This window comes from Nycticebus coucang, chromosome 1 (genome assembly GCF_027406575.1).
Source record: "Nycticebus coucang isolate mNycCou1 chromosome 1, mNycCou1.pri, whole genome shotgun sequence".
NCBI classification, from domain to species: domain Eukaryota; kingdom Metazoa; phylum Chordata; class Mammalia; order Primates; family Lorisidae; genus Nycticebus; species Nycticebus coucang.
The window spans coordinates 142,946,249-142,960,181 of NC_069780.1; the positions used below are offsets into that span (position 1 = coordinate 142,946,249).

General features: G+C 36.3%; 1 protein-coding gene across 1 annotated transcript in view; it reads right to left on the minus strand.

The window, feature by feature from the left end:
* CWC27 (CWC27 spliceosome associated cyclophilin) overlaps positions 1-13,933 on the minus strand; it is a 269,538-nt gene that overhangs the window by 45,872 nt on the left and 209,733 nt on the right. Inside the window, exon 13 of the mRNA XM_053589887.1 lies at positions 12,937-13,040. Within this exon, the coding sequence (XP_053445862.1) occupies positions 12,937-13,040 (104 nt within the window). The remainder of the gene's footprint in view (positions 1-12,936; positions 13,041-13,933) is intronic.

Consider the following 13,933-nt stretch of genomic DNA (forward strand, 5'->3'; position numbering starts at 1 on the left):
CTCTGAATACTACCAGAAACTGTATGCCCAGAAATTTGACAATGTGAAGGAAATGGATCAATATTTGGAATCACACCCTCTCCCTAGACTTGGCCAGGAAGAAATAGACCTCCTGAACAGACCAATTTCAAGCACTGAGATCAAAGAAACAATAAAAAAGCTTCCAACTAAAAAATGCCCTGGTCCAGATGGCTTCACTCCAGAATTCTATCAAACCTTCAAGGAAGAGCTTATTCCTGTACTGCAGAAATTATTCCAAAAAATTGAGGAAGAAGGAATCTTCCCCAACACATTCTATGAAGCAAACATCACCCTGATACCAAAACCAGGAAAAGACCCAAACAAAAAGGAGAATTTCAGACCAATCTCACTCATGAATATAGATGCAAAAATTCTCAACAAAATCCTAGCCAATAGATTACAGCTTATCATCAAAAAAGTCATTCATCATGATCAAGCAGGCTTCATCCCAGGGATGCAAGGCTGGTTCAACATACGCAAGTCCATAAACGTTATCCACCATATTAACAGAGGCAAAAATAAAGATCACATGATCCTCCCAATAGATGCAGAAAAAGCATTTGATAAAATCCAGCATCCTTTTCTAATTAGAACACTGAAGAGTATAGGCATAGGTGGCACATTTCTAAAACTGATTGAAGCTATGTATGACAAACCCACAGCCAATATTTTACTGAATGGAGTAAAACTGAAAGCTTTTCCTCTTAGAACTGGAACCAGACAAGGTTGTCCTCTGTCACCTTTACTATTCAACATAGTGCTGGAAGTTCTAGCCAATACAATTAGGCAAGACAAGGAAATAAAGGGAATCCAAATGGGAGCAGAGGAGGTCAAACTCTCCCTCTTTGCTGATGACATGATCTTATACTTAGAGAACCCCAAAGACTCAACCACAAGACTCCTAGAAGTCAGCAAAAAATACAGTAATGTTTCAGGATATAAAATCAATGTCCACAAGTCAGTAGCCTTTGTGTACACCAATAACAGTCAAGATGAGAAGCTAATTAAGGACACAACTCCCTTCACCATAGTCTCAAAGAAAATCAAATACCTAGGAATATACCTAACGAAGGAGGTGAAGGACCTCTATAAAGAAAACTATGAACTCCTCAGAAAGGAAATAGCAGAGGATATTAACAAATGGAAGAACATACCATGCTCATGGATGGGAAGAATCAACATTGTTAAAATGTCTATACTTCCCAAAGCAATCTACCTATTCAATGCCATTCCTATCAAAGTACCTACATCGTATTTTCAAGATTTGGAAAAAATGATTCTGCGTTTTGTATGGAACCGGAAAAAACCCCGTATAGCTAAGGCAGTTCTTAGTAAGAAAAATAAAGCTGGGGGCATCAGCATACCAGATTTTAGTCTGTACTACAAAGCCATAGTGCTCAAGACAGCTTGGTACTGGCACAAAAACAGAGACATAGACACTTGGAATCGAATTGAACACCAAGAAATGAAACTAACATCTTACAACCACCTAATCTTCGATAAACCAAAGAACTTACCTTGGGGGAAAGACTCCCTATTCAATAAATGGTGTTGGGAGAATTGGATGTCTGCGTGTAAAAGACTGAAACTGGACCCACACCTTTCCCCACTCACAAAAATTGATTCAAGATAGATAAAGGACTTAAATTTAAGGCACGAAACAATAAAAATCCTCAAAGAAAGCATAGGAAAAACACTGGAAGATATTGGCCTGGGGAAAGACTTCATGAAGAAGACTGCCATGGCAATTGCAACAACAACAAAAATAAACAAATGGGACTTCATTAAACTGAAAAGCTTCTGTACAGCTAAGGTGACGATAACCAAAGCAAAGAGACAACCCACACAATGGGAAAGGATATTTGCATATTTTCAATCAGACAAAAGCTTGATAACCAGGATCTATAGAGAACTCAAATTAATCCACATGAAAAAAGCCAACAATCCCTTATATCAATGGGCAAGAGACATGAATAGAACTTTCTCTAAAGACGACAGACGAATGGCTAACAAACACATGAAAAAATGTTCATCATCTCTGTATATTAGAGAAATGCAAATCAAAACATCCCTGAGATATCATCTAACCCCAGAGAGAATGGCCCACATCACAAAATCTCAAGACTGCAGATGCTGGCGTGGATGTGGAGAGAAGGGAACACTTTTACACTGCTGGTGGGACCTGCAAACTAGTACAACCTTTCTGGAAGGAAGTATGGAGAAACCTCAAAGCACTCAACCTAGACCTCCCATTCGATCCTGCAATCCCATTACTGGGCATCTACCCAGAAGGAAAAAAATCCTTTTATCATAAGGACACTTGTACTAGACTGTTTATTGCAGCTCAATTTACAATCGCCAAAATGTGGAAACAGCCTAAATGCCCACCAACCCAGGAATGGATTAACAAGCTGTGGTATATGTATACCATGGAATACTATTCAGCCATTAAAAAAAATGGAGACTTTACATCCTTCGTATTAACCTGGATGGACGTGGAAGACATTATTCTTAGTAAAGCATCACAAGAATGGAGAAGCATGAATCCTATGTACTCAATCTTGATATGAGGACAATTAATGACAATTAAGGTTATGGGGGGGGAAGCAGAAAGAGAGAGGGAGGGAGTGGGGTGGGGCCTTAGTGTGTGTCACACTTTATGGGGGCAGGACATGATTGCAAGAGGGACTTTACCTAGCAATTGCAATCAGTGTAACTGGCTTATTGTACCCTCAATGAATCCCCAACAATAAAAAAAAAAAGAAAAAAAAAAAAAAAAGAAAACAAACTCAGGGTGGTGCTTGTGGCTCAAGGAGTAGGGCGCCGGCCCTATGTACTGGAGGTGGGAGTTCAAACCTTGCTCCAGCCAAAAACTGCAAAAAAGAATAAATAAATGAAAAAAAAAAAAAAAAGAAAAACTCAATGAAAAAATGGCAAAAGAGGGCGGCGCCTGTGGCTCAGTGAGTAGGGCACCGGCCCCATATGCCGAGGGTGGCGGGTTCAAACCCAGCCCCGGCCAAACTGCAACAAAAAAATAGCCGGGCGTTGTGGTGGGCGCCTGTAGTCCCAGCTGCTCGGGAGGCTGAGGGAGGAGAATTGCGTAAGCCCAAGAGTTAGAGGTTGCTGTGAGCCATGTGATGCCACAGCACTCTACCCAAGGGCGGTACAGAGAGACTCTGTCTCTACAAAAAAAACCCAAAACAAACAAACAAAAGAAATTAAAAAAAAAAAAATGGCAAAAGACTGGAACAGATACCTCATCGAAAAAGGAAATATAGAAGGCAAAAAATATAGGGCAGATTAAGAATTACTACTAGTTTGCTCATTGTAACAAGTGAAACAACTGAAGGATACTTAATGGAAAGTTAATCATATCTTCTTTCCATGCCCATTTGTGCCTGTTGCTCCCAACCCTTATCTTCAGCTAACAAGTGGTATAGTGAAGTACATATCCAACCACTCCTTTCCCCAGGACAGATCTTGATACACATAGAATAAACAAATGCTTTTTGAAAGCCTGTTATATGCCAGGCACTAGATGAGCAGAGAAATTATTTAACCTGTCCATGCCTTGATTCCCTCACGTGTAAAATAAAGATATTAATACCTATCCCACAGAGTTACTGAGATGAACAAATGAATTATGCATGTGAAGTGCTTAGAGTCAATGATATTATTTTATGGTAATCTATTTGGAGAGACTAGGCATAAATATGAGATTGAAAAAATGTATAAGATTGAATGATCTTTCCAATATCCAAACAAATATCTAACTGGGGGTCTTGAAAAATGGCTAGGATTTTGCTAGGTTCTAAGTAAGAGCTGAAAAAGAAAAAGGAGACTTAAGGCAAAGAAAACAGTCTGAGTAAATACTCATGGTTGGGAAGGGTCAAAGAGTGACTAATGGACAATGCACAGATAGGAAACCATCTTGGAGGAGGTGACATCAAAGCTAAGAATCAAAGAAAAAGCAAGCATTGGCTAGGTAAACCAAGAAGTGGGAGGAGGGAAAAGAACAATGAAGCTTTCTAAGTAAAGAGAACAGCATTGGCAAAGACCCAGAAGAGAAGAGAATGTAATATGTTTGTGGAAATAAAGGTATAATGGAGTATCTTATATCCAAAATGCTTGGGACCAGAAGTGTTTGGATTTTAGAATTTGTCAGATTTGGGGATACCTGCAGATACATAACGGGATACTTTGGGAATGGGCTCCAACTCTAAAAACAAAATTTATTTATTTTGTATGTATTTATATACATATTATGAAGGTAATTTTATATATTTCTAATAATTTATGCAGGAAATCAAGTTTTTGCTGCGTTTTTCTTTTCCTTCATTTTTTTTTTTATTAAATCATAGCTGTGTACAATAATGCAATCATGAGGTACAATGTGCTGGTTCCAATGGCAACCTGTCATCTGAAGTCAGATATGGAATTTTCTATGCGTTGGCACTCAAAAAATTTCCAATTCTGGAGTGTTTTGAATTTTGGATTTTAGATTTGTGGATTAGGGATGCTCATCCTGTACTTCAATATAACCTTGACAGATGAGGGCAGAGAAGCAAGCAAGACCCAGTTTTGGAGGGCCTTGTAAAGCAGGCTAAAAGGGATTAGATTTTATCCTGAAGGCAAGAGGAATTGAGGAAAGGTGTTGAACAAGTAGTTACATCCAATTTATGAATTAGAAAAGTCAACTTGGCAGCACAGTGATAAATGGACTAGTGAGAAACGTGACTGGAAGCAAGGGGATCAGTTAGGAAGCTGCTGTAGTAATCTAGGGAAGAGATCATGGTGGCTTTAACCAAGGTGGTAGTGGTGTCGATGGCAAAATCTGGAAGGATAAATCTGGTTGAAACAGAATGCATAATCATAGTATTAGGTGAATTTTAGATGTGGCAAATGAGAGAGAAAGATGTTTGGTTTAAGATGTGGTATATTTAAGCAAACAGAGAACATGAGAAGGTTAAGTTTAGGTCGATAATTTCAGATATGGGTTTATTGTGTTTCTACACATACAAATGTGTAGGAGACATCCAAGTAGAGATGCTTGTAAGAAGCTGAGTATTTGAGGGTGTGGTTAAGTAAGCAATCTGTGCTGGAGGTAGAGATTTGGCAGAGAACTGCTACCAATGTAGAGATAACTAACTATGTAGGTAAAGTACAAGTAAGAAGATCACTAAGTGAGGAGAGAGTACATTAGATCACCAAAGGAAGATGTGTGAGAGGTTCTGGAAGAGGAGAAGAACCCTAACATTAAATGGGTGGGAGAAGAAGGGCATTTTGTAATGGGTTCTGGGAAGATGTGATTAAAAAGATGGGGAGAAGGTTAGGGCAGGTTGGTGGTCTAGAAGCCAAAGGAGGAGAACATTCTAAGAGGCATATGTGTGTGGGGCGATCTCTTAAGATGATCTCTAAACTGTTGTCTGTGGTCTGAGAAGCGTTCTGTGGCTTTTAAATGAAAATGGGATTTGTAAATTTGGTAAAAGCATGATAGCAGTGGTGGTGTAGAGAATGGGACATGTCATGTCAAGGGACACAGTGAGAGAAGATGACATTGTTCAATTCTGCCTATAAGGCGAGGCAGAGAGATAAGGGAAAGAGGTTGTCATTCTTGTTTTTTGATTGAAGAGAGATTTAGGCATATTTAAATGATGAGAGAGAGAAGCCAATGAAGAAGATAAATATATCAGAGGAAGAGAGGTGGCTGATTAATTAAGATACCTCGGGAAAGAAAGGTACGAGTTCAACAGTACGGAGTAGTCATTATTATTCACTGGAATAGGAGGGAAGGAGAAAAGGATGGATCCAGACAATTACCTGAACAACTTCTGACACTAAGGAAGAAATTTTTTTAAAAGTCCATAGATAAAAAACTTAGTAGCTTTCCTAAATCCCAGGAATAACCAATTAGAAAAGATATTAGAAAAAATAGTTCACAAAAACACCCAAAAATGTAGACTTCCTGGTAACAAACTTAATGAAAATATATAAGACTTTAAGAAAATCATAGAACCTTTCTCTAAAATTGTTAGGAGAAAATGTATTTGATATCTTTATAACTTTGGAGATAGATGATATCTTTATTTTGTTTATTTATTTATTATTTTTTTTAGAGACGGAGTCTCAATTTGTCGCTCTCGGTAGAGTGCCGTAGTGTTATAGCTCACAGCAACCTCCAGCTCTTGGGCTTAGGCGATTCTCTTGCCTCAGCCTCCTGAGTAGCACCTGCCACAGAGTCTGGCTATTTTTTTGTTGCAGTTTGGCTGGGGCCGGCTTCGAACTTGCCATCCTTGGTATATGGGGCCAGCACCCTACTCACAGAGCAACAGGCGCCACCCGAGATGATATCTTCATAAACTTGGAGACAGCAAAGGTTTTCTTAAATAACATATAAAGAACCAAAAATCATAAATAAAAAGATTGATAAGTACAACTTAATAAAAATTCAAAGTTTCTGGGCAGTGCCTGTGGCTCAAGGAGTAGGGCACCAGCCCCATATACAGGAGGTGGTGGGTTCAAACCCAGCCCTGGCCCAAAAACTGGGAAAAAAAAAAAAAAATTCAAAGTTTCTGTATGTAAAACAAAAAGCCTCCAAATAAACAAACAACAACAACAACAACAACAACCACCCCCCCAAACAAATCTGAAAGATAAGCCATAGCCTTTAACATGGTAGTTGTAACACCTATGGTATCCACAATACATAAAGAACTACAAATTAATAAGGAAAAACAAAACAAAACCACCAAAGGTAAAGAAAGTAAAAACCTAAGGAAAAAAGGGCAAAAGAATACATTGAAATAATGCTGTGTACGTGAATAAAAATTTATAAAATGCAAAAAACATTAAATTAAATGGTATGCCTCAAACCATTTCAAAACAGGAAGGGCCAGTAAGGGGTTGCTGTGGAAATGATAGATTCTGTTGTAGCAGGCATAAGCCAGAGATGATGGGATATTTAATTCAAAAAGTACCACTTTGGAACCACTGAGAACAAGGCTATAAACTAGGACCTAGAAAAAAGCTTCCCAGGCCCAATCTAGACTGAGTCATAACCTGTGATGAAATAGAACCATCATGACACAGCATGACTAGAAACACCTCGTTCCAGCACTTCTCAAAGTATAACTTGGAGATTCCTATACCTACAAGGTCAAAATTAGTTTTATATAAATACTAAGACAATTATTTACCTTTTTCATTTTCATCCTCTCATGAGGATACAGCAAATATTTTCAGAGAACGGATAATGTATGAGATCAACAGAGTGAAGCAGATACAAGAATCCAGTTGTTCCTGTTATGCCAGACTTGAGAGATTTACAAAAAACTAAAAAATGATGCTACTTTTAGTAAACTTTTCTGTTTTTCAGATACAATTTTTTTTTTTTTTTTTGCAGTTTTTGGCAGGAGCCGGGTTTGAACCTGCCACCTCTGGTCTATGGGGCTGGCACCCTACTCCTTTGAGCGACAGGCACCGCCCCAGATAGAATTTTTTAATGAAAGTATATTATCTATGTTAACATGTTATTCATAGCTATATTCTATATAACAAAAGCTTTTTGGAGTTCTCAATAGTTTTTTTTTTTTTGTAGAGACAGAGTCTCACTGTACCGCCCTCGGTAGAGTGCCATGGCGTCACACGGCTCACAGCAACCTCCAACTCCTGGGCTTAAGCGATTCTCCTGCCTCAGCCTCGGGAGTAGCTGGGACTACAGGCACCCGCCACAACGCCCGGCTATTTTTTGGTTGCAGTTTGGCCGGGGCTGAGATATGAACCCGCCACCCTCGGCAAATGGGGCCGGCGCCCCACTCACTGAGCCACAGGCGCCGCCCCAGAGTTCTCAATAGTTTTTAAGGGTATAAAGGGTCCACAGACCAAAAATTTGAGATCCACCACCTAGCTAATAGTAACAAATGAAGAAAACCTCATTTGGTCAATTTGGGCCTTTATTATGTTCATTGTCTCCATTCTTATATCTGTATTTGTATTTGTGTTAATCTATACCAATCTGTTACCCAAGCCTGGCCCGTCTGAATGAAGTGGGGACTATAATTAAAATATTAATTTGTTATCATTGTACCTTTAACTCAACATGTGATCGAACTATACACAGATCACAGTATGCATTATATAAATATAAATTTATATAAATTTATTATATAAATATAAAAGGTATTTAAAGCTTGCTACTATGAGCAATGAGACAAAGTTAAGTTTATTTCTTATAATGAAGTCTGATTGGGCCTAAAAGTCAGTAACTTTTTAAACATGTGCATTATTAAAATTTCACTATTTTGGTGCAGTTGTTTCTGTACCATGCTAACTCCAGAGGAAGGCGTTAAAACTTCTTCAAGCCAAATCTTGGTTCTTCAAGATTCTAGAACTTCAGTCTCTAGCAGAAAAAACCATCTGACTGATGGCTAAAAAACTTATTTTTAACGTCAGCAAAGGAGAAGGAATAACAATGGAAAAAATTCCAGATCCAGAAGTTTTAACTCACAGGATTGTCTTAGAGTTTTTCAGACAAGGAGAGACAAGGCTCCTAACAAGGCTCCTAACAAGAGGAGCTATTTTGAAGCTTGTATAGTTTTATTAAAAACAGAAACAAATCAGACTGTATTTATATTTTTAAAACATTTACAAAGGCAAAGCATTTCTTCTAAAATGTTATTCCCTTTCACACAGCACTGAAAAGAACCTTAATTAATTCTTGAGATTCTGATATCAGATAAATAATATTTACTTGGGAGTATAAATTGGAATGACATTTTAGGAGAGCCATTTGAAAATATTTAGCAGAAGCCTAACACGCACACTCACTAAGTAAGTAATTCCAGTTTTAGAAATTATCTTCAGAAAATGGGCAATGACAGAGATATAAGGATATCCATTATACCATTGTTTATCATAATGAAAACTGGAAAGAGTCTAAATATCCAAGAACATGGTTAAGTATATTTGGGGTTCATTGCATAATGGAATACTACATGGCCATAACATAAAACATAAAAATAATGTCACAAAATTATGTGTAACAAGGAAAAGCAGTCACTATATACTGCTGAGGGGAAAAGGGAAGTTATACAACTGTAGTACTTTATAATCCCATTTCTGCTTAAAATGTGTATGTGCACAGAAATATCTAGAAGGGTATATAAATTTATACGTATAAACATATACATTTACATATTTAGTATAAATAACATAAATTTATAAATATGCATAAATTAAAAGCATTTATCTTTGCATTTGGGATCACAGGTGATTTTTAATTTACTTTTGAGAAGTAAAAGTCTGTGTTCTGATTTTTCTACAGTGAACATCTTTTAATTATATAATAATCATTAAAATACTTATTTGAGAAAATCATGCAATTGTTAGTGCTTTCCAAATTTTTACAATAATGAGTACTGCACTACTATGGAGGAAAGTGGTGGAGGAGAGAGAAAAAATAAGTGAAAGAGGGAAGAAGGCAGACAGACCATTATACTGTTTGTTTTGTCATGTATGTTTGTTGTACAATTTTAATTTAACCTTAGATTTAACAATCTGGAAAACATTTTTCAACGGAACATCCTAGTGAATAGTTAATGTTCATAGGATCAAAGTCTATTTTCACAGATTTAATTTTTCTCCTCTCCTTGGAAATGCCAATTTTGTTGTATAAGGAGCAGGTGGCTTTCTTTTTTTATAGTCTCTCCACTGCCTTGTCAGGGCAGCTCTCTCAAAGTGTTTTGGGGGCTAACCAAACCCAACTGTCATGTGGACGTCATCCATATGGTCATATGAAGCCTTTGGCTGATGTCTTCTACCATGTGTCCAATCAGTTTGATAAAATCTATGCATGAAGAAGGATTCTAGAGCTGTGTTAGTCTGTGATGCTGTGCGACTAAGAAATAGAGTGGCAAAGAGAGTGCTCTACCTGCTAAACTGGAATCTGGTACCATCAGTACTGACTATTGTTGGTATTAATCTGAACAAGGAAAAAATCCTAGTAATCCTGAGTGAAAAATTTCTATCATGCATTTCAGCTTAGATCTACTAGTAGCACTTCTTTTTTTTTTTTTTTTTTTTTACTAGTAGCACTTCTTAAAATGCCTTGTTAGTCAGTGAAATCTGGGAATAATTATCAAGCACCATACACACTGTTTACAATAGAATCACATTTCTTTTCTTTCTCTCCCCCCTCACTTTTTTTTTTTTGCATAAAAAGTAGAATGCTGCTGAATGGTACCCAAATGTCTGTTGTATACCATGCCAATACAGCAGCTCAGCCAACAATGCAAATAAGATAGTTTGCCAAGTAAAAGAAAACATAACAAATTGGTAATGGTTTCTATCTTGACAGAAAATGAAAATGATTCCTCAATGTGTGGCCACTCATGCGGACACATAAAAATGTCTTAGAAGCAATCATTTTACCTCAGATAACAGACCCTGACAGTGTAGTACAGCACACTGGCTGACTTTCACTTCTTAGAAAAGCAGCAACCGTGACCTACAAAATGGTCTGGGAGCCATGTAATTTATGCATAACACACATGCACATGCCATGCACTCATAATATTTGCTATAAATCATTTTGAATACAAGACTCCTTTCCTGAGTAGAATATACTTTATGAGAGGGGATCTAAATCACCAGAGACTTGATAAAGCTAAACTAGCTTATTTATGAAACTAGCTTATTTATGAACAGAAGTGAAGTTGTTGTTTATCGGGTTATAAAAATTCAATGATCTATACTGCAATGAAAAGGCATTACGTAAGGCCCCCATGTATTCTATATCATTCTACATAGTGCCTTGAACACTAAAGGTATTTTTATTAGATATGAGAGACAACAAACAAAAAAATTCAGTAGGTACAAAGTGTACACCTGATGTTCTATTTAGGAGACTACAACTGAACGCAGAAATGAACCCCTGAAGACTTGTTTTAACTTAGTCTCTGCCTTCTTCACCACTTATTTTTAGGTTAGATGGAGAATTAGTCAACATCATTGACGAGTGATTTCTTTCTCTATGTCTGGTGAAGTTTTTCTATTTAACTTTCAACAAGAATGTTAGATAGAAAATTGATTATATTATCAAATCACATAAAAATGACACTTTTTAAAACAAATAATCGGTATCTGAAGCTAATGAGGAACTCAAATGACAGAATACTGAACCAAGGGGCTAAGAAGAACCTCGGGAAGTTGAATGGTCTTGCCAAGTTGAAAGTAAATTTGAATCTTGTGGGTTATGAGTTTCAAATGGAACTTCTGGGGTTTGAATTTGTTGGTGACTTTCCTGTTCAATAAAAAAGGACTTAAATGGCTTATAAAAAGGTTAAAAAAACTTATTGGGCATCAAACTGCTCTTACAAAACACCATCTTGATGAGTTAAGTGTAAATGAATCAGAAACACATGGGTCATATTTCCTTAAAAAATGCATATGGATTCAAAAATAAGGGGAAGAGGACTTGGCAAAACATTTTTGTGTGGTGGCTGAACCCAAAACATTTGAAAGATATTTTGAGACATTCAAGGAATCCAAAATAAAACTAAACCTGTCCAGTCATATAAAAAACAGAAAGTTTTTCTATGCAATGTGCATTTTTCTCTATGGGTCAATCAGCGCTCACTGAGCCTTCACCTTTGGCATAGAACTATGGGAGAAACTAGCTTCTGCTTTCAAGCAACATTCCATTTAAGTATAAACAAATATATGTAAATAACAGAAGCTATTAAAAGAGATCTAGAATTTTATAGAAATTGGCATCATACCCACTTAATATGAAAACTATAAATTAATTAAGAAATATACAAGTGCTTTCAGGGCCCTAGATGGGTAGGAGCCATTCTATTCAAATTGTTATTCCCTCAGCAGTTTTGAGTAAAGTTATATACAGTTGCAGAGTCTTACGTGTTTAAATGTTTTCTTAATGAGTGTTTTTATGTCTTTTTAAATGTGCATCCCAGCCCTCCTTTCTCCACCCTCTAGATTTGTAAGTGTTCAACAAATCTTGCTGACTGGCTTCCTGGAGGATGGGAGTGTTGAACAGAGTTTTGAAATAAGGGAGATGCTGTTTGGCAGAGAGAACTGAAGCTATGATTCTGGGTTGGGGTAATGGCACATGTGATGGTTCAGAGGCTCCAGAGGGTGAGTCATGAGTGGGGGTGATACACTGGCTTGCTTACAGCAATGTGCCTGAGCCAGGGTGTAGTGGGAGGTGGAGGCAGTTAGGTGTGGGGAGGCCTAATATACTGTATGTGAAGTCAGCTTGTGGACAGAGGGGTGTGATAAAGAAAAACACAGTTTTTAGTCTGTTTTTTTTTTTTTTTTTGTGAGTATAGGATAAAATTCTAAGCAAAGGATATGTAATATATCACTAATTTATTTCTTATCAGTGTTCAAAAAACTGAAAAATATCCAAAGATAAAAATAAAATTATCTTTGTACATGTTGCTAGGATCCTGTAGATCATAAATTTGAAGAGGAAGTTAGTAGGATTATGAAATGGATACTGAGTTCTAAAATGTGTGTGGGAAAGTATAAAAAATTATTGGTTTATTGTCTTTTAAGACTATTTTCTTGTTGTTTAACATGAATTTTAACCTTTTCTACAATATGGTGTTAGACAAATGGTTAGATCAGAGATAGTGTCATATATTTCTTAAACATTTTTTGCTGTCTAGCACAATACTGGAAATACACCAAGCATCAATAAATGTTTATTAAGTACTCGGTATGTTTATTTATTTCACACTTTATATTGAACTGAAATGAAGTAAAAGGGTGCTGAGGTCCTATCATGATGATGGTAAAGTTTGAAAAAAAGATGATATATTGGAAACGTCCCAATAGTATCTCTGCTATTCATACAAATGTTCATGGTTAATATAAAGAAATTAAAGTTCTTACCATCCTTCATCATCTTCTACTTCTGTTTCGGAAATGTCATTTTCAGGAGTTTCAGCAATTGCTTGAGTGAGCTTAGATTTAAACTGGTTCAGCAGTGCAAGAGTCTGAAATAACAATTGGAGTGCTAAATTTTTTGATAGAGATAAATATAACTTTAAAAGAGATAAGTTTGGTAGAAAGAAAAATCCTACTTGGATATAAAACACTTAGTAGATGTTTGATTTTGAAGAAAAATAACAAAACTGCCTTCGGGCTGTAACAGTGTTATATTAATAAACCTTGACAGTATCCTGTTTGAATTTCCACTGACATTTTTCCTTACAGATAGATGACTATTTTTGGATTTGGGGAATATAAATTTGCTAAAGTAGAAGATACTTTAACTTTTAAAAACACATGGTTATTAACAGCTTTATTTTTCATGTCCATAGACAGGGAGGTAACTCACTAAGATATATGGAATCAAAACCAAAACACCACCAAGTAGTATTTTTCATTAGTAAATTTCCAAAAATATAAAAAATATCAATATTGAGAAGGTAGAATGAATACATTAACATTCAAAGATGGAGAAGTTAGAATAATATCTTTACAAAGCTATAGATATATATCAGAAACTTTGAGATAATCATTCCTTCTTATTCAATAATTCCAATTTTGGGAATATATTCTAGAAAAAATAATCTGAAACACAGGAAATGGCTTATGCATAAAATGTGCACTGTAGAAATATTCATACAAATGGAAAAAAATGGGAACATGTAAAGTATCTATCATAAGAAATTAGATAAATTTGGTAAAAAGCAATAGATAGGCTATCACACTGCTATTAAAAATTATATACCTGAAAACAATATATTCTATTGTTAAGTAAAAGAAGAAGAATACAAATAACCTATTATATTGAATACGTTTTTATAAAAGGTAGGGGAGTGAAGATTACTCTGAATTCTTGTTTGGTTCCCACTGTGAGAGCAAGAAGAAGCGAGTGTCTATA